We start from the raw sequence: 21,706 nt of genomic DNA on the forward strand, positions 1-21,706 counted from the left end.
ACTCCTCTGAGAACTGAGAAACAATATTTTCTATTTTAAAATGCGTATTACCCCCTTCTTATGGAGCAATGCCCTTGCACGCAATTGGAGAAGCTAGTTACTGGACAGAGTAGCTATTGCAAACCAATCTGATAGACAAACTACCTCACAACTTTAGAGAGATGGGAATAATTTGGTTGAAGGTCTAGAACCAGTTGAAGGACCACAAACCAAGGCGTGGAAATTTTGAGATTGGTGTCAGAAGAATTTTTGAGGTTCCTAAGCAGAGCAAGTTGACTTCGGAAGAATGAAGAGTTACTGCAGCTGCAGAGCTTCCATTTCAGTTTGCTCAGAAATACCAGGGTTTCCATATCGTACTCTCTTGGACCAGACATTGAGAAAAACATAATTTTCTATGCGATGTGGAAGAAGATTGAAAATAGTGTGACCGATAAATAGACAAGAAGAGTTCCTTAAGATTGTCTCATAAAGAATGTGTTGTACTGGCTTAGGAATAGACAATTTAGTAAGTCTTGTACTCTTAGTTTTAGGGCAGATGTGCCAGAGGACAGCCAATATCTCAGATGTGATGTGTAACATGAAATGACAATTGTGCTACTTATTTTTGTAGTGGAAGATTTATATTTATAAATATAACTTAGTAATCTAGCAGCCCATTCCTAGGCCTCCTCTGGAAGCACGCACAGAGTCCCCGCACCAGCTTGGTGCACAAGTGCAACCCCAGACCAGGCCAGGCCTCTGGGCAGACTGAGGTAAGAAGCTGTTTCTTTCCTTATTTATTTGGGTTTTTTTCACAGCTAGGACACACTGGGCTGTCAGCAGGCCAGCTTGCAGGTCTGGGTCAGTGGCTCCTGCGGGAGGCAGCAGGTAGACTCTGTCCTCTTGAGCAGACTCAGGTCTTCGGTCATCCCCATCAGCGAAACACCAGAATCTCTCCTGAAAGCTTCTCATGTTGGCGGGAGGCAGGAGCACTTCTGAAGTGGTGTCTTCACGGTGTTGAAGCAAAGTGCCTCAAGCCACTCTGCCATGACCCCTCTGACTGGGGCATGGTAGGCACTGAGAGACTTCAAAGAGCCACATACTTGGCAGAGGAAGACAGTGATGATGTGGGACCTTGAGAGGCTCAGTAGTGTGGGAGACAAAAGGGCTGGCACTGAAGACAAGAAGGGCTGGCATTTGTGGCACACAGTGCCCTGACTGTGTTTTAGATAGAAGACTTAATGTTTTCTTGTGTGTAACATTTTCTTACAAAAACATCTTATGGTCATCAGGGGAAACCAAACAGAACCTTTCAATCGGTACCCACCGTCATTTGATGAAAGCCAAATATGTCACACTAGATTAGTTTGATTGAAAAACTTGTGATAAAAGCTCCATCCACCTCTCTGAAACTAATTAAGAAAAAGATAAAAGAACTTTGGTTTGGTAGAACAGACTGTTCACTGAAGCAAGCTGCCATTTAATTTCATGCTGAGCTTGCTTAATTACTGCACAAAATCTGACCATGAGGCATGTAAACTTGTGTATGTGTATTTTTGAATGCGGGTACGGGGCGAGGGAAAAGTGTTGCCAATATGGCTTGTAATGAACTTTTGGCTCCTGACTATAATTTCTGAAAGTCACCTCAGTGTTTTGATAGAAGCATCCCACTATAACTATTTCTATTTAAGAGGAAGATGTTAAATTGGTCCTTGTTCTTGCTTTATTCTAGGAAACCAGCTTTCACTAATGTTATTCTCCAGTTGGTTGCCAGGAAATAACCAGAGCATTAGGCTTAGGCAGACATCTGCCTTGGGTGCCATGACTGCAGGAGACATCAGTACTACAAAATTGTGTCTTTGGTCAGTTGTCAGTGGGACAGTCCTCAGCCAGCCATTCTCATCTCAATGGCTTCTTCCCAGCGATAAATAGCACTAGGGACTTCTCCTTCAGGGAGAATAAAAGGTTCAAGAATAAAAGAAAGAAGAGAGTTAAAAAAACCAACTAATTTTTAACCCTCAGTCTCTGGGAAGATTATGGAGCAAGTCCTCATGGAAGCATTTCCAGGCAGAGGAAGGACAAGAACGTGATTGGGAACAGCCAGCACAGGTTTCCCAAGGGTCGATTTTGCCTGAGCAGCCTGATTGCCTTCTATGCAGAGGTGACTGGCACTGTAGATGAAGGGAGAGCACTGGACAATGTTTACCTTGATTTTCACAAGGTTTGCAACACAATCTCTCCTAGCAGTGAAAACAAATTGGGATGATATGGACTGGATGGATGGACTATAAGGTGGGTGAAAAACTGACTGGCCATCAGCTCAAATCTTAGAAGTCTAACAAGCGGCATTCGTCAATAGCTAATACTGGGATTATACCACTTAAAATCTTTATCGACAACCTGGACAAAGGGACAGGATGCATTGTCCTTGTGCTTTCAGATGACATCAAATTTAGGAAAATGACTGATATACTGGACCACAAGGTGAAATGAGACAGCAGTGTGCCATTGTAGTGATGAAGGCTCAGCACATACTTTAGCAGCAGCAAAGCCAGTAGATTAAGGTGATTGTTCTCCTCTGCTCAGCACTTGTGAGGCCACACCTGGAGAATTGTGTCCAGTTTTGAACCCCACAGAACAAGAGAGATACTGACAAACTGGATGAAGTACAGCAGAGGGCCACTGGGCTAGGAAGGGAGCTGAAGCACAGGATGCACAATGCAGGGCTAGTGGAGCTGGGTTTTTTAAAGCTGTAAAATCTCCATTCTTGCAGATTTTCAAAACTCATCTAGACAAGGCCATAGGCAACCTGACCTAATTTTTAACTTAGGCCTGTTTTGAGCAAGGGGGTTAGACTATGAAGACCTCCAGAGGTTCCTTGCAATCCAAGTTATTCTATGATTCTTCTCAAATTAGTCTTCTTTCCAACTGGTTGATATGCATGACCTGGAAAATACTGGAAAACACTGCTGTCACTGCCCAGAGGCACTGAGCCATGCAGCAGCTACATATTCCCAGCTCTCCGTTGACCCGCACAGCAGAACTCTTTCTAGCGTTTCTCCATAACTGAACAGGAGAATTGCTCTGCATTGAGGAAGGGTGATTGTACGGCCACAAGTTCCAAGTAGAAAAACTAAACAAAAAAGTAAAAATCAGACTGATTATTCTTTGGAATTTTCCCAAAACACTTTGTGGAGACAGATCAATATTCAGAGAGTTTGACTGGAACCCAGCATGGCTGATAGAGGCTCTGAGGTAACGCCCTCTGATTTCCTGCAGCTCAGGAGCTGGCCCACCGGACCATCTTGGAGTCAAAGACCTCAGGGCTTCCAGATTACATGGCTGTCATAGCGGAAAAGAGTTTTGGCTTACAGAGCTATGGAGCAGCTACTCAAAGAGATGACCCCAGCATTAAGGCTGATTCTCTTCCATAAAGCATTTTTTATAGATTATATTCTATATAAATTACAGATATTCTATATAAATTACATGTACATAATAATAAAATTTCATAAACATTCATTGTAAATGAGAAATATCTATATTTATACTGTTTCTATTTGATACTCTAACTCAGAAAAGCACTAGATTTCTAGAAATCGGGCTCCCACAAGATAGATTTAACTTTCTCCGCAGCACTCCAGTAGAGAGCAGCCTGTGCCTGCGAGGGCCCCAAATTCCTGAGAGATGTTTCTCAGTGCTGTATAGGCTATTCTCAGTGCTCTTTTAACAGGCACTCAGCGTCAACTTTGCATTTTTCATGGATCCGTAAATATTTAGGCTACAGTGGTGACTGATCCTCATGAGTGACTCTGTGCACAGGCCAGAGTTTCCCTCAGCTCTAGAGAGTCAAAGCCGCTAGGCCACTTTCTAAAGGCAACTCCACGTCTTTTGTGAGGAAGGACACAAAACCATGTGATAGTAGGAGCCGGGACTCACGCGCAGACCACACACTTCAGGTTCTGGGCCGCTGGCCATGTTTAATCCTGAACTGGTGACACAGCCCATCGCAATTGGAAGCTGACGCAGCGTGGTCCTCCCACAAGGACGAGGAAAACCCCTCTCCCACTCCACCTGATGCCAACAACCACCCTGGTATATCTTTGTTTTCAGCTCCGCATCTTTTAAGCTGTGACAGCTGGGGGCTTGGGTGAATGCAGTACTGAACATACCGCTCTCTCTGCCCTTGCTTCCTTGGGGCTTCCTTTATTTCATCAAAATGTCTGTTCCACGCTACGCTGCTGATGTGCACTTGCAAATAATTGAAAAACTTATTTCAACAGTTCTTACCTTAATTTCCAGAACATTTTGGTTGCCTCTTGAGATGAACACTGGCTTTTCAAAATGCTTAAATACAGGATTATTTACATAGTCAAAATCAAAGTACAAAGAGCTGACACCATCAAAAATAAAGAACACTTTGGTTACAAAGGGTGGTTGAAGATTGAAGGCTTTCAGTGAAGGAGTTGTACAGCAGATTATCTCTGAGCTAGAGCGGTGGCTACATGCCTATAAGAAAGAAAGAAAGAGGTAATTGGAGTAAGTATGTGCATAGGAAGTCACTGATGAACGTAACTATTCTTTAACAATACACATATATTGAAAAAATAAACACCAGAGGTCTTGTGTGTCTTTAACCAAAGCAAAATCCTGATCAGTGCTACACAGCGTTTATTTAGAGCTGGGAGAAAAGTATAAAAACTTCATGTCAATGGTGTTTGCACTCTTGTTGAGGAAATGTTCAAGTAAACAAGCTTCCTGGCCTGATTGTTCACAGCACTTTTAAAGTAAATATTTTGCAGATAATTAATGGAAAATGATTTTCAAAGCCAAGGACCATCAGGAGGCTATCCTGGTGTACTGAGCTGTACCAGAACACAAAGCAGCCATAATTCAGTTTATCCAGCCTATGCCAGAGTGACTGCCACATGGATTTCTCTTCCTTTCACACTACCAAAGCAATAGCAAAGGACGAGAGGAGAAGGTAAAAATAGGGCCAATGAATCTGACTGAAATAGTGGAAAACAAAAGTAAAGCACCACTTACCCACAGCGTAGCTAAGCCGCTATGTTTCCAGAAAGGCACTACAGATGCTGTGAGAAAATGCTTTAAAGCAAAGCCACCGTGGGATTCTGGGCCACGAAAGCACAGCAAAATGTATCTTCTTTCTAAAAATGTATGCGTAAGGCCCCAGACGTGCGGCATTGGGTGCTTAGGCACACAGGTGTCATGCAAGTCCCTCCTGGGACTGCTGCCTGCGGGATGTGCTTCACACTGCATCTCCTTGGACCAGCGGGGATGAGATGTTTGCCCCTCACTGCAGTGCAGGAGCTGCCTGACAACAGGCATGAAGCCACCCTTGCCCCTCACTCTGCCGTTATTCCTCGTGAGGGCCTGCTCTAGAAGTGCTTCCCAGGGGAAAGCTGCTGGTGCACCCTACACTCCAGAAGACCTGCCAGAGCATGCTTTGTGCTGTGGGGGTGCGATCCAGCGTGAAATGTCTGTCCAGGGTGCTTCCCTCTATCCCATACTGCCTTGACACAGGACTCATGAGACAGACAAGACGGACCCAGGTCCTTCTTAAAAGGATTGCTGTGTTGCAAACAAGGACAGCGGGGATTTGCAGGCAGCCTGATCTGAACCTGAGTTCAGGCAGTTTGCAGGGATAATATGAATCCTTGCAGATGGGATTCATCCAGCCTGCATCCAGACACCTGAGTTGGAGTTAGTTGTCTAAACTGCCTTTATAGTCAACAGAGGGAAACAGGCTCACCTAGAGTGGGATTCATCTGATCCATTTTAGACAACAGCTTTGATTAGATTAACGGTGCTCTAGAAGAGTCAACTTGTCCCTCTTGACTGTGAAGGTTTCTACATGACTAATTTGATTATAATGTCAACAGCACATCTACAAGCATCGATGGGAGGCACGGTGGGTGCTGGGTAGCTTCACGCAAACCGCAGAGTGGCATGTTTGTGACTGTATCGTGTACTCCCTTCACTGTGCCTCCCTTTCATGCTGCCTACTGTGGATACGGTTGAAGGACTTCTGGCACAAACAGAGTTGCTTCAGCTCCACAGAAGTATTTCTCTTCCAACTGTATAATCCTTCTGTAAGTAGTTCCCTGTACACTGTGCCCTGACAGCAGAGATTACACTTTTTTTTTTTTTTTTTTAATAAATAGAGTGGCTGACATGTGGCCTGGTAAGAATGGGGCTTAGCTCCTAGTTGTCATAAATCTTACATTTGTTCTACAAGAAATTTCCCTGGAAAACCAACAGTGCTATTGAATACCTTTGCGCATCTAGAAAAGGCAAAAAAATATATATTTTTCTGTTTTGTTTTTCAAATTAAATTGGTTCTCATTATAAAATGCTGCCTGAAGGAGCTGTGAAATTAGTTTACATTTGTCTCTAATATGCTAAATTAATGCAATGTAATTTTGCTGTTTCAAATCAGTGACATAACCGTTGAAGCTGTATCAGTTATATACTCACATTAGCTTGAAAAGTGGGATTAAATTAGCTATCTACAAATCAGCACTTTTTCTTATCACCACAACAATTCATGTTTCTGTGCATAATATTGTGAAATCTTGAATCTGCCCAGGGAAACATTTTCAAGGCTCTGAAGCTGAGAACTAGAGTTTTAGGGTTACATGTCTGCGAGCTGTGAGTTCGGCACTCAGTTAAATAACTTGGTGCAGCTCTCAGTGATGCTAATAGGACTTGCACCCGTGTAACTAACAGCCCATTTAGATTCCTAGCACAAATTCAGAAATATTTGTGCATCCTCCGTGATAACAAGGTAATCTCTGGGACACGAGACAAGGCAGAATTTCACTCCATTTGCTTACAGTATTAGACTGTTCTTCCTCTTTTGAATACCTTGTTATACGCCATTTACCATATCTCAGGCTTTGTTATATCACATGGATCTAGAAATTCATTTGAATCAGTATGGTAATAATAAGATGCATCATTAGTATAATGTATGATCAAGCCATACTTTTCCATGATATATGAATATTCGTAAAGATATAGATCATATTGTGTCGATTCTAAAAAGGGATTACTAAAATATATATAATTATAAAACCAAATATGTCCCAGGTAATCATTATATTTATTTGATTAATGTGAATTCATTAGACTTTTTATCTACTGTAGAGTAGTGATGTCCCTTAAATGAATAGCAGTGGTATTTATAACTTTGTTTGTGGCTATCTATTAGAATCAGATACTTTACTTTATCAGGCTGGTCTCTGAAGAGGAAGCTTTCAGAAAATGATAAAAATCTAATAATACTCTTTGGAGGGGATGCAATGTGACTGATTGGTAAGGTCAAGAAAAATCTTATTTGCAATGCCCTTACTGGTACATGATTTGACATGACATTTTTACCTTGAAATTGGTTTTAGCAATTGAAGAATATGACGGTTTAGTTTTCAAGAAATATTGGATTGAGGATCTATAAGAAAAAAGCTCTAATTCAATCTATTGCCTTCTCAATTAAGATACTGCCTATCACCCAGCACCTTTAACTTTTATTTAATTAGGCTTAAAATACATTCACTTTAAAAGCTAAACCTACATTCTTCTTGTGTCTATAATCTACATCTGAAGACAAAAAGGAAGAAAAGATGTAAAAATTATGGAGCATTTCACAAGCATAAGTAAATACTGTGCCCCAAAGGGAATAATAATCCATTGCACAATGCATATGACTCATCACTTAAAAGGCATGTATTCTTGTTTCATTTGTAAAATATAACCCTTGAGGCAATTAATTCAAACCTGACCTACAGAATCTGAACTTCGGTGCCCAATTCAATTTTTTTTCATCTGATAGAACAACAGGAAAAGTATGAGGGAGGATCTCTGAGCTCCAGAGGTCTCCCAGCAGCTGACCCAGATAAGAGAGGGGCAGCTGGATGTGTATTACAGGATCTGTAGCAGTCAGAAGGGAGAAAAGGGCCAATTTGTCCTTTCATAAAAAGTAAACTTCTGGAGTTCCAGTGAGGAATGAAAGATGAATGAGGTTAAAGACAGACTGGGAGACTCTCCAACTGTCTTTGCCAAAGGATGATTTCTCAATAGAAAGAGATGAGAATTCAGGTCTGACTTGAGGAAAGCCTATTCAGAAGGCTTTTCTGTGTAGGTGAGAAACTGAGCAGTGACACTCAAGCAGGGTATCTTGAAGATTTTTCAGAGAACTCATTGGCTTTTGCTGCCATTTCAGGTCATGCAATGAATAGCCCTAATGGATCGGTAGAATTTTTATTCTAGTTGTCTTCTTGGATGAAGGCATGGGAGATGATACTTCTAGTCTATCAGATCATTGGACCAGAAGGTAGAGTCAAACCTCTCTTGCTCCTGGGTCTGAGAGCCAGCCGTTCGCACAACACAACCAATACTGACTGGGAGTCTAAATTCCTCCCTGGGCTTGGGGAGGTCAATGTACCTGCTAGCACCACATCCCTGGCACCCCGGTGATTTCACAGTGTGGGTTTTTCCCTGACACCCCATGCTGCACTCTTTCCTTGCCAGGAGGTGTGCATGAGATGCAGATTCGGCACACAAAGAAAGGCCAATGGTTCCCCTCCATGAGGGAAACTGCTGGGCTTCCGTGGCAGCTTTATGCTACAGAGTCAACACAGATAGAGGCTCCAACCCTGAGTGTTTTTGGATAGGTAGTCAGGAATACCTTCAATAATCACACGTTCACCATCCACAGTTTCCAGGGAATTTCTTCTATCGTTATTTAATAAATCTAAGGCAGTCACTATCAGGTGAATTCTAGGCATTTTGATGAGTATTATGAGTACGGATTGTTCACGGACTTGTAAACATTGAAGGAACTTTAGGGTATTTTAAAATTCTCCTGTAATACAGCAGGAAATGGCATCTAGCAGGGAGCAATTAAGAAATGCTAAAGATCATTCAAGAGACTACTTACTGAAGGGGTAATTAAAAGTCTGTGGAAAGAGATGATCTTACATAGCTACAGGGTCAGTTGTTGAAGGTCATGCATTAAAAGGTGCTTCTCCCTAATTTTGCAACCTTGCATATCTTGGGACATTCATGGTTAGAAGAGATTAAGCAGTGGGAATATATATGCAAATTAGTTAATGGATGGAATATTACAAATGCTACAGCAAAGGATACCCGAATGACCACTTGTTCACTACTGGGGATTCAGTGGAAAGTACAGGTTTTCAAAGAGAAAATATTGGCCTCAAGTGCTTCAGAAGTAGAAGAATCATCTAGCATGACTTATACCAGAGGTTAGAAGACACTTATTTTGTAAACAGGCTCCTGATCAAATACCATTCCAAACCATGCAAAGCTTTTTTACAGGCACAATGCAAAGTGAAAGGAAGGAATGAGCTGCTTCCCTCCTTGTGCACCTCACACAGGAACTGGACGTGTAAGCAGAAGTGAGAGGGTTTGTGTATCCTTATGCATTATCTAGAGCTGTCAGGAATTTACGCAGCCCTGCCTAAATTCATATTTTTTGCTCCTAGTCAGAACAAATGGTCAAAATAACTCATGAAACAGAAATTAAAAAGAAACACATTGCAAGTATTGAAACATATGGTTCAATAACTCCAGAACATTTTTTTCACTCGTTGAAATACCAAATTCGAAGAAGGCAAAATGTATTATTTTGATAGTGTTAACATAGAATGTAATATAAACACAACTAGTGTGAACACAGTATTGAATAATTTTAAGGAAATTTAAATAAATATGAAATGAAAATGATAAAGCTGAAGCAAGGCATTTTTGCCTTATAGAAGAAAAAGTTTCAGAAATATTGAAAGCTGAAAAGCTCAACTTAAATGTTTCTTCTATAGGGGGCTGGCATATTGCCCCTAAAACTTTTCAGTTTCAGTGAAACTCCATTTCTTATGGGCAGTTGTTCCAGAAAAACTCTTTTACCAGTTGTTCCACTCATCTCTTCCACCTGGATGGAAAGAAACAGGCGGAGAAGAGCAAATGCCCCAGGGTGCGTCAGCTGGCTCTGCTCCCTGAGGCTCTGGGATGCAGAGCATCCCCAACAGCTCCTGCTGCTCACAAAAGTGACCCTCCACTCACACTGCGACTCCACCAGGGCTTGAGGCCACAATTAAGCCTGAGAGTGAATTAAGGGTCTGGGGACAGATAGCTGACAGGAAAAGGTGAGACCTCTTTTAAATTGGGCACCACCAGTTTTAGGCAAATGGGAGAGGGTCTGGGAGGTGGCAGAAAGAAGGAACAGAGCTCTAGGAAACAACACTTATCAGGAGAATTTGGAGCAGTTTGGTTTGTTTTAACTGGAAAAGAGAAAGGCTGAATCATAATGTAGTGCAAATATGTAAAATTAGCAGGAGAGACTAGTAATGTGTTTTTTGTGTCCACTGAGGGTTAAACAAGAAGATAGCTAATTAGCAGCTAGGATTTGGGTTAATTATTAGAAAGAAGTCTTTCCAAACCACTAGGTAAGCAGGTAGAGCAGCTCTCTCCAAAGCTTGTTTAAGCAAGGTTGTGAAATTTCTTTCACAAGGAGCTTTAATAACAGCCTAGACAAATATCCGTCAGGCAGTGGTCTGTGTACATTTGCTCCTGCTGCAGGGAAGCGGGCCACGCTAGGTCCTTGTGGTCCCTCCCAGCTGTACTTTCCTTTGATGCTTTGGGATGTGTTTCAGTACTGGCTTTGGTTTTCCCAAGAGCCAGAGTTTCTGAATGCTGACAAAAGCAGCTTCTTGGAGGAAGCTGGTGAGAGAAAACTGAAAAGAAAAAGGGCTTAAATAACAATTAAAAAAAAAGACTCAGCTCTCCCATCCCAAACTAAGGAAGCACAAAGATATATAACCTCAGCTACAGGACTTCTTGATCATTTTGGTTTGTATTGTACCATTTGTCTGGGTTTGGTCTATTCAGGACCACAACCTGTTTTCTCCTTTATAAATGGGATAGCTGGTCATTGCAGTGCTCTGGATCCCTGCTGGAAATAGTTCCTCATCGTTGTTTATTTTTGTAACAACTGGATGAAAGTTTGGGGTTTTGGCATATCGCTCATGCATAGGGCCCAGAATCTCCAGCACAGGATGGGGCAGGCTGCAGCCACAGGCATCTTCTGCCAGCAATTTCCTCAGTTACACAGTGCAATCTTGTTTTGCCACTTATAAATCTTCCTCTTCTCCCTGAGAACTAATATCCTTCCTTGAGAAATAAGCTCGAGGTAAAGACTAGTGGCAGAACAAACGGGAAGGGAAAGCCACCGAGGGCCAGAAGCCTTTAATTTCAATAGAGCAAAATATATTACTTGGGCAGTGTTAAAGTATAAAACACTCTGGATTATAATCTGTTTGAGGTTATATTCCACCCTTTGTGCAGGGACAATGAACTTGTGTACAGCTGCTTTTACACTGGGGCAGGTTCTTAGAGATCCGCAGTGGCAGGGGACAGATATCCTTACGGAAAAGGAGGGTCAGACCTGCCTCTTCTTGTGTGTTGGCAAATACCACGCACACTGCAAGGTATGAAAAGAAAAAGAATAAGGGAGATAATTCTGACTGTCTACATCCATGTCTTCTTTCAACAGCAGGTTAAAAGGCAGGATGGCAGCAAATCACTGCTGAAAGGAAAGGCTGCTCCCCAACATTTGGGGGAAAGTGTTCATTGCCTGGAGTTGCCAGTCACTTTTGGACAGTGGAATTAGTTTTTTAAAGCTTCAGATCCTTTCAGATCTGTTCACATTCTGAGGAAGTCCCAAATATTTGACAAGCAAGGTATGCAGAATCAGGGCCTGAAGAGCAGCAATATGGATATTCTCGAGAACAGGGGAGCAGAGAAAGCAAGTGAATGATCTTGACTTCAGAAGAAAGACTGCTCAAATCCCCACAAAGCAAAATCTAAAGAGCTGCTTTCAGCAATGATCTTTTCTTTGGAAATCTTTTGTACTTAGAAATAATCATGCCCACATTACTCAAAACCTAATAAATTTTGAGTTTGGTTGATTTCACTGAAACATTTTGCTTTCGGACTCATGAGTAAAGTGTCTTTTTGATAACATTGAACACCGTGTTTCATTGCAGGGGCACTGATTTTCAGATTAAAATCTGAACCCATTAAATTACAAGCCACGATTACATCCAGCTGAAATTCAGGTCCCGACACTCATAATATTATTCAAATTAGGATAATGAAGAATATTATGACCTTGAAGCTATAAAAGACTGCAAATTTGCAGGCATACCATTTAAAATGCTTTGAGCAAACCTAGGTCTAATACTTAGAATTCAATACAGGAAATACTGTATGATGATCATTAGAAATAAGCTGAGAATATGAACAGTAACGTAGCATGTCATAAAGAGTGTAGGTCAATTTAGCTTCAGTTAGGCTAAACAGACCTTACAGGATAAGAAAATGTTGGAGGTGCAAGACAAATATGTAGGCAAAAGCTTACGGGAAACAGTTCCAGTACAACTAGCCAATAAATGTAATCTTTTCCTTATAAAAATTAAAGTAGATCACACGGTCATATCTGAACACCTTATTTACATTTAGACACTGTGTATTATCAACTCAGGTAACAAAAGACGGCTTAGATCCTTGACTGACCCTCTGTTCATGCAGAGGTACCCAACTGCAAAAACCCAAACATCTCTTAAAACTTAGTTGCTGAACTTTGGTAAGTCAGGAAAGATTTGCCCCAATAGGTAATTTGGCAATCAGAAATTCTTCAAAAGAATACTTACTTTTGATTTTACATATTTACTTTTCCTCCTTCTTTGACGCTTGTTCCACTTTCTTTTTATATCCACAGTCACCATTTGAATGTATTTCCTACCTTTCACAGTAGCACTTGAACTTGCCATGTGATCTGACATACCTGCATTGCATTGTTCTGTGTTTAGTCACTGAATTTGCTTTGTTAAATTGCAATATAAAAATCTTGTTATCAGATACTGTAAAAGCCTTATTTCTTTGGCAGAGGTTCTTTGGAAACTGTTGTTCTACCCCCAGTTTAATTTCAAATTTGTTGTTGAGTTTTGCCTATGTAGTGGAAACAGTCTGTGCAGAAGACACCAAAATGTCTGTGGAAGCCCCGAAGTTTCAAGGCAAAAATCAAAGAATTTTGAGTGAAAATTCCGTGCCATTCACCACACGAAGATGACAAGATAACAGATTGCCTTCTCCAAGACTGACTCACCACAGAGAAGTTCATTCCCAGTTTAGGTACAGTAATCACCATCTGAGGAAAGCACACTGAGTTCAAGTTGATTCCCTGAGCTGTGATTGTACTTCCACCACTAGGAAAAATAAAAAAAAAAAGAAAAAAAAAGATGAGTAGGATAATGATACATCTGCTATGATAATGTTAATTACAAATTATATTTTAGAGTAAATGACAACATAAAACCAGAATTAGGGACATATGGGGTGAATGCAAATACATAGCTCTGAGCACTGAGATTATTTTTCTGGGAAACAAATTTTACACTTGCTATAACAACTAATCAAATACAAGAAAAGAAAAATAATTTTTAAAATTGTGGTATGCCAGGATATAAAACAAATGTGTACATTTTAAAGGAGGGTGTCTACTTGTACTTAGCGTTTGCTAACTTACCTAACTTATTGCTTTCAGTGGTGCTGAAAAAGGTGTCTTTTTTACTTCTGACATTTTTTTGGCAAAGGCAGATGGCTTGGATTAGAGCTACTGAGCCCATAAATATGTCACTTAAAAACACACACATACTACCATACATATATATTCATGTCCCTGCTCATTGCAGGGGGGTTGGACTAGATGACCTTTAAAGGTCCCTTCCAACCCAAACTATTCTATGATTCTATGATTCTATAATATTTATGTAGCGCTGGATTTAGACTATTTTAAAATCCATTTGCTCTCCTGAGTACCGCTGACTTGTCACATTAAATGATTTTCCTCACTAATCAGTGTAATGTCCAGACGCAGTATAGGAGACACACTTAGCTGTACAGTAGGTATCTCAGCAGGACATCACAGGTATGCTCAGCAGCAGCTAGGAGTTAAATCACACAAAGAAAAGAGGCGCCCTTCCCCCTTCTCCTTCACCTCTGAAAGGAAATGATCTGCCCTCTGCAACTGCACCATAATAGAAGCAATTGGCATGGCAGAGATAAAAATGCAATTTCTTTTGATAGATTGCTGCGCAGCGTAGCCATTCTTCTTTCATTCATTACTTTTCTTATTTCTATAAGAAACTTTTACTCACCTAAGAAAAGATTTGGCTGGATGAATTTTTAAAACAACAGGGTCTTCTCTGTATGTGAAATGACCGCTCGCGTCTCGAATAGCTTCGTCGATTCCCACCCTCACACGATATTCCTGGGGAATTCGTTGTGCCGGAGTGTAGCACTCCGCAGTGCTCACCGATACGCTGGAAGGACAGAAGAAGGCTTGCTTGTCAGCATTGTAAAACATGTATTCGGTTTAAAACACTGTCCTTTAGCGAGCCTCAACCCTGCCTAAGGATCCGCTGGTAAAAAAATGTCATCGATACCCACAGTGGATGATCATATTGCAACAAATAAGCATGGCGTGAGGTAGAAACAGCAACACCGCTGTTTAGGCTCAAGATTCATCTTAATTTTGCTGACTTGCATCTTGCCTGCTGGAAGGTGTTTCCCCCGTGCTGGCGACAGCCACGTCAGTCCCTGCACCCTGCAAAGGCAGCTTCCAGCCTGGAAAACGACAGCACGCTCCAGGTTTAAGGAGAATGACTTGTTCTGCTGTAACCAAGGGATAACATCTTTCTCTTTCCAATCCACAGGATTTACCCTGTGTTAAAAAGCCTCAAGAAAAGGTGCTGGTGGGGGATGTACCAGCATATCAGAGATGTCCTGCCCTGGGGGCATCTGCTGACTCCAGGTGCTGGTGAGGGACAGGCAGAGGGCAAGAAGAAGGGAGGAGAAGGTAAAAATTCAGGAAGAGCTGGCTGAATTCAGCACAGCAGCAGAGTCTCTGGGATATTCACCTTTCCCTTGCTCTCTCATGCTTGGCCCTGGAAGTCCTCCTCCTGCACTGAGCTCAGTGGGTAAGCGGGCAGCGGAGGGGTGAAGGATCCTGAAGCTTGAAGCACATGAAGTGTGGCTGCAGGGAGCAGGGCATATCAGAGGCAAGGGTAAAAACTGATTGGAGAAGCAAATGTAACTCTACCAGCTGGTTTCAGTGATTTGGGCCCAACCACAAGGGGCCCTCCAAGTAAGGCCATTCTCAAAGGATGTGAGAGATTGTCTCCAAATTAGACAAAAGGGGCATTTGCTGCCACTTCTGAAGCTTTCCAGGAAGGTGGGGTTCACCATGTGCTGTAGGGGTTAGTGATTTGTTCATATGTATATGGAAGCTTTTTACCATCTTTTAAAGGAAAAAATAAACCTTGATCTAGCTGCCCTCGGAACTGGGGAAAGCTGCCAGTTTAGACAGAGAAATACCTGCCCTGAGAAACTGGCTAAGACCTGTGTAGAAGTCTCCAGACAACTTGGCTGGTGAGAAAGAGGGGTGCTGGGGATGCTTACTGGATAAGCCCCAACTACAGTTCGATACCTAGAAGTCCACCTGACCAAAGCAGATGTCTGCCTCCGAACTGGCTGTCATCTCACCCCCACTAAATGTCTCAAATGGATCAGATGAATCATTCCCAAAAGGTTTACATATTTGTCCATTAGTTGACCAGCTGAGATGATGACATCAATAAATGCCGCCCTAAACTATTAAATAGCCACTGAACAGAAGCGCTGAAGATCTTGGTAGAGATTAAATATCAGACTTGAATACCTAAATCCCTTTCTTGATTTAGTCAGACTTAGCTGATTTGATCAAGAGCATACAATAAATCATTTAGCAGCAAAGAATAAAATTTAGCTCTCCTGACTTTGAGTCTGACATTAACTAATAGGCTATTGCTTCCCCACGTTCTCCGCAAGTGTGATGTTTCACCACTATGACTTTCCATAACCACTAGAGAGGCTCAAAATTTAGAGGAATTGCTGGACATCCTGTTCCTGGAACACAGTGGGCCAGATTCTGCCCTTGGCCGCAGAGGTGACAATTCTGGAGCCACCCTGGTGTACCTGAAAACAGGACCAAACAGGATTTGCGCCATGGTAGAATGGCTACCAAATTCAGAATGCTTGTCTGCCCATAGCAGAGAATCTGTGCTTGGTATTTAACATTTATATTCAGCTGGGATTGAAGGCATTTCCACACAGAGCATGTCAAAGATTCTTGACTGAGCGCCTACTGGATCCAGTACAGAACCACAAGAAATTCTGGCTTAATCCTCAAAACAAGTTTATATATACCAGGAAAAGTCCCAAACTGATGCTGCCTCTAGTTTGGAGGCTGTTCACTGATAGTACCACAAAACCAGCTGCTCATCTGCACGGGATACACATTGCCACACTGGTCATGTTTCCACCGAACAAACCTATAGGAAATGGTAACCTGCACCCACTGGACGTCACTGGCAGCTGCTGCATGAACAGCAGCTCTTGCTAATGTAAGAGAGAGGGCTGAGAGTGTGGCAGTCAGGGTGACAAAAATGATGGGAAATGGGCAGTTTCTAGTCCATTAGAAGCTGATTTGCTACTTCTCCATGCAACCTTTTAATGAGGTTAATGAAGGCATTACAGAATAAACAAGTCTTCTAGGGAACCGTAGTCCCTTCTAGGAACCTTTCAGACATCCTAAATTCAGGACGTAATCCAGAACGGAATGCTTATTGCAGTATCAATTCTCTGATATGTAACACGAGGAGAGGAGAGCAATGCACGTTTGTGGTTTTTTTACTCCAAGACATTTTAATCAAGCCATTTCAATATTAAAGGCATCACTTTTTAGTAAGTACATTACCTTTTCAAGGTGCATGGTTTCTCACCAACAAAAATCCTTCTGGATTTTCCACTGTTTAGGTATTTTCCAGCTACAGTTAGCAATGTTCCTCCAGATTTGGGGCCATAGGTGGGAGAGATGCTTGTTATTACAGGATTCTGAGGGAGGGTAAAAATAAGAACAGCGGACTGTTAAATTATTTTCAAAATGTGAAGAGGAAGAATCTTAAAACATTTATTAGCATTTCCATGAAGTAATAATAATGCAAACAGGAATACAGAATTACCATACTGGATTGGACTCATGAGGAGTCTCCTTCCAGTTAATACTGAAGCTAATTTTGACAATAAAGTTTTAATCATAATGCTTACCACGTATGAAAATGTATTGAATAGTGTTTTGTCATGTCCAACAGACACAGTACTGGATATATTAAAACTTGGATTTTTTGCAGCAGGAACTGTGCATTCCAGCCTTTGGAAAACAAGGAAAAAGATGGGATTACATTTTTTTCTGGCTTGATTTTTCGTATTAAAATAGAACCACTTCAAACTCACAATAATGGAGGATCCATACTAAACAAATCATCAGTCTATGCGCGTCAGGGACATTTCAGAAATAACAGCTAAAAGAACTGTGGTCATCTTCTTTAATACTAAATACAAACACTGTGGTGTTTATACTTGGCCAGAGAAAATAACTTCAGTATATCAAATAAATTTCAGAAAAAAAGAAGCCCGCTAGAGAAAACAAATACCTCCCATTCAATGGCTGAGTTGTTTTTTGGAATTTTCCTTTAGTGCCAAATTTTGGCAGACAACAGGATTAGAAAAAATGCATCATATACACAAGTTTGTTGTATAAATTTAAATATTACCAAAAATTAAACTTGAACTTTTGTGGCAGCATGTGTCAATGTATTACATTACATTAACGCAGTCTCATATATGAGCTAGTCTCCTTAAATCATTTTGTTTGCATTAAGACTGTTCAGAATAGCAGTTAGAAGAGTGCTCAGTACTTCTGGAGGGTGATCTTTTTGCTGCTGTAGGTATGAATAGGGAAGCCGTGCCATGATTTGCAGATTGCTTTGGTAGTAGATAGTCATATGCTTTGAACTGAGAGAGGACATTCATTGAACTTCCTATTTCTTCAAGACAACAACCAGAATAACCTGTCTTAAACTTAAGCCATTATCGCACTGTCTCAAATACTTATTTCTGAGGAGGAAGAGGAGAGGTGCAGTTGAGGGTCATAAGCCTCTGGATGATGAAATACCTGCGTCTTCTCACATTTCTCTCCAGCAGCTTCACAGACCAGGAAGATGGAGGTGATATAACTGAGCCCAGCAGGATCCTGGCCAAAGGAACCTGCCCCCTTTTCAAACCTTTGAATAGTTTCATTCTTGCCAGCTCCCACAGATGTTGAACAGCATTTCACAGGCAAACCAGAAAAAGCTGCTGCAGGAGCTATCGGCATTAACTAGATTTATTTGATCTCCATTTCGAGCACTTTTTTTCTTGGGAGGCTTATCAAACCAAGGGATAGTTTCCTGTTTGAAATTTCAGAATCGGAGATGACACTTATAGATGGAATGTTTATATCATTAAAAAATCCATACCACATAAAGAACGTCTGTATAAAAGGAAACTAATATTTTAGGTTTCTTACTTGTTTTTGTTGCTAGACTTTGCTTCCAGAGCACAAATTTGTCCTCCAATATGGACTACTGTATTTTTTAATTCAAATCTATTATTTTTGCTGAATCCAAAGTCCCATCCACACAGTGTCAGTTTTGTCCCGCCTTCTAAGGGAGCACTACTCGGGAGAATCTGTTAAAAAAATATTGTGTTAGTTACATCAGGTTTTCTTGAACTTCAAATGGAGTTAAAGAATGTGCAAAGGAATAATTTCAGGAAAGCATTTCTTCTGGTAGACTATGTCCTACCATTCATCTTAATTGTTCTTCACCTTTCATTTGTCACATTATGAGCTTTCTCTGACAGTAGCAATAAATAACAAAACCTATAGTAGAAAGCTTTGAAGGATAGTGTTTAGGGGCACTGAACAAGCTGTGCATTGTAATAGTCTTTTAAATCCTACCATTCTTGTCTTTCACATCTTATTTCTGGCATGTTAAACATACAATGTACTTATTTTGTTAGAAGCTGAATGCTGAACACAAAAGAGCCCCAAAATGACCATTTTTTGTCAGCTTGATGAAAGTCAGGTTCAGAGTGAAGTAGCTTCAAAGACACCATAATCCGATTTTGCGTTGGCTGTGATAAAGTTAACATGACTTCTGCTATTCTTTCCTTAAATCTTTTACATTTGGTCACCTCTAATTCCGAGTTAAAAATAAACTACCCCTCAGAAACACAGAGACAATCTACAAAGGAAATGCTTTTTTTTCTGTATATTGTAAATTGTCCTGTAAAATATAACAATGGTGGGAAAAATGTAGGAACACTATAGAAGTCTTACAAAACTCAGTAAAAGTACTGGTCAGTACTTCCAGTAAAAAAAAAAAAAATCAGAAAGACATTGGTTCAGGGTTTATGGGGACTTTTAACAATACTGCATAATTTTGCAAACATACCAGTATCACTGGACAAACAACAGAGAATGAAAGACTGAATTTATACTTGTGGTCATAGTGCCTAAATGTCTTAGTCTTAATGCTTTAGTGATAGTAATTTTGCCCCTAAAATGCAATACAGCTGTGCCTTTCAAAGGACCCGACTTCATTTTCAAGCTGAAAGGAAAGTGTTTGAGAGATACTTGGCTATTATTTCATCTGGAAATCCAGTAAGACAGCACACTTCTTTTCAACTCTCTTGTAGCTATACTTCAAGACTCTCAGAAATGAACTATTGTAGATAGAAAGGTAGCTGAAGAATACTTCAAAAGAATTATACCATATATTCTATACGGGGAAATTTACAGCCTCCATTAGAAACCAGACAAAGAGTCTGATCTAAAATGCACTGAAGCCAGTAGGAATCTTTCCTATTTTAATGAGCTTTGAATCAGCTCTCAATGAGCAAAGAAGAGGGAGCCTATGAAGGAACAGTACTTTTGCACAAATCCCATAAAAAAGGAGTGGTGCTCGCACAGCCCCCTGACACACAACACTGCAGCTAAGAGCGTGGAGCAGTACTGTACCCCGTGGAGTCTGTGCTATTCCCAAGTTTAACTTTCCCTTATCTCTTTGGGTTTTTTTCTTCAAAATCTGGATGGACTTCAGATCCTAGTTTTCCACTCTACTTAATATCTCAGCACACTATCTATTTTAGGAGTAACAAAACCCTAGCAGAAACTGAAACTGCTCAGTGGGAGTACAGGATGTCTCAATGTTTTGTACAATAATGCATTGACGTGTGACATTTGAAGAGTTTGAAATGTAATCCATAAGTTAGCAAAATAAGGGCGTTAAAATCAGGCTTCACAAAGCCATACAGAGTAAAAACCGAAGACACTTAACTGGTTTTGAGTGATCTTATCTGCCAAAAGAGACTTGTGATAGCAGCCCATGTGCCTTAATTGAAGAGGAGTAAAAGTATTTACTACCTTCTGCCAGCAAATTTAGGAGGCAAGACCTTTAAGTAGATAGCAAAGAATAAACTGAATCTTAAACTTTTGTATTTAAGTTCTGCAGAGTGTTTTTATTCATGTCTTAAGTTTTGTTCCATTTGTTCTGTACGGTGAAACCTCTGAAAGTCAAATGTGGTTTCCCAGACTTGTTCTTGGGAGAGTCGACAGGAATGAACAGTGAACCTTCTGGACTTTGAACTGAGGTATACGTAGGCACCTTCTGTGTGCTTACATTGTGCAGGTAGTAACAGAAAGTAAGCAAAACCCAAATCAGTTATAAATGCTACGAAATTCAGGATTCAAAAGTTCTCTACAGCAAAGAAACCCCACTGATAACATGGAGCAAGTCCTGCTGCAAGGCCTGCCATTCTGCTTGTCCCTGCTGCTCTCTGGACTTTGGGTTAAGGGAGAGAAAGTTAACTTTTCTTTTTCTTTTTGGAAAACTTTAAAGCACTGTGTCTTCCTTTTGCTTATGTTGACAGCCATTATGCTAATATCCGCTCACATACTTTATAAATTGTTGGAAGAAAGTATCTATTTATTAAAGTTTCAACGGCCCATTCATTTTAATTAAGAGACAAGAACACATACAGGCCACATGTAAAATTTCCAGCAAAACCTCCAACCTAAACAGGCAGCAGAAGGCCTGATGTTCTTGATACGTCTGAGACAAAAGCCAGCTAAAATGACTCACTTTAAAAACAACAACAAACCATGTCAGGTTTTTAACCACAACAAAGAATCAAAAGGGAGACCAATTTATTTCTTCTTTTATGCCGTTCACCTTTCAGCGCGACCTGAACGCTGTACGCAGATGCCTGCAATTTGTTCCAACACCAAGCGATCTCCGAGGAGACTCCCTCCAGTCCCCCGGCTTTCCTCTAGCACCGCTTGTCCAGGCTGACAAAACATGCCTCGTCGCTGGCAGAGGCGGTGGATGGGAGTGGGGTACGGCGCTGAGGTGAGGGGTGGGAGCCGGGCTGTGGTGGGGACGTGTCCCAGTGCCAGCCCTGCTGCACCGTCTGTAGCAGCGGGGATGCCAGGGTAGAGCTGGAGCTCTGCGCTCCCCGCAGGGTGGGGTGGGGGGCTGCTCTCTGCCACCCACAGCTCCAATGAAAAATGCTTAAAGCAGGGCAGAGAGACGAAGGATCTGCAGGACTCCACAGGAAAAGAAAACTCTTGCGTTTCTTCTCTGCCATCCCTCATGAGGGGAAAATCTCATTTTTTTTTTCCATTGTGCACCACTCTGTGTAATAACCT

The 21,706-nt window shown here is 41.2% G+C and overlaps 1 protein-coding gene across 4 annotated transcripts in view; it reads right to left on the reverse strand.

The window, feature by feature from the left end:
* The window catches only part of MET (MET proto-oncogene, receptor tyrosine kinase), a 92,047-nt gene that overhangs the window by 18,838 nt on the left and 51,503 nt on the right, over positions 1-21,706 (reverse strand). For all 4 annotated transcript variants that reach the window (XM_076330465.1, XM_076330455.1, XM_076330437.1 and 1 more), the window contains exons 6-11: positions 18,524-18,684; positions 17,224-17,326; positions 16,874-17,010; positions 14,235-14,399; positions 13,184-13,283; positions 4,270-4,488 (exon numbers count right to left, since the gene is read on the reverse strand). In XM_076330465.1, coding sequence (XP_076186580.1) covers positions 4,270-4,488; positions 13,184-13,283; positions 14,235-14,399; positions 16,874-17,010; positions 17,224-17,326; positions 18,524-18,684 — 885 coding nt within the window. The remainder of the gene's footprint in view (positions 1-4,269; positions 4,489-13,183; positions 13,284-14,234; positions 14,400-16,873; positions 17,011-17,223; positions 17,327-18,523; positions 18,685-21,706) is intronic.

The sequence above is a fragment of the Aptenodytes patagonicus genome, chromosome 1 (assembly GCF_965638725.1).
Source record: "Aptenodytes patagonicus chromosome 1, bAptPat1.pri.cur, whole genome shotgun sequence".
NCBI lineage: Eukaryota > Metazoa > Chordata > Aves > Sphenisciformes > Spheniscidae > Aptenodytes > Aptenodytes patagonicus.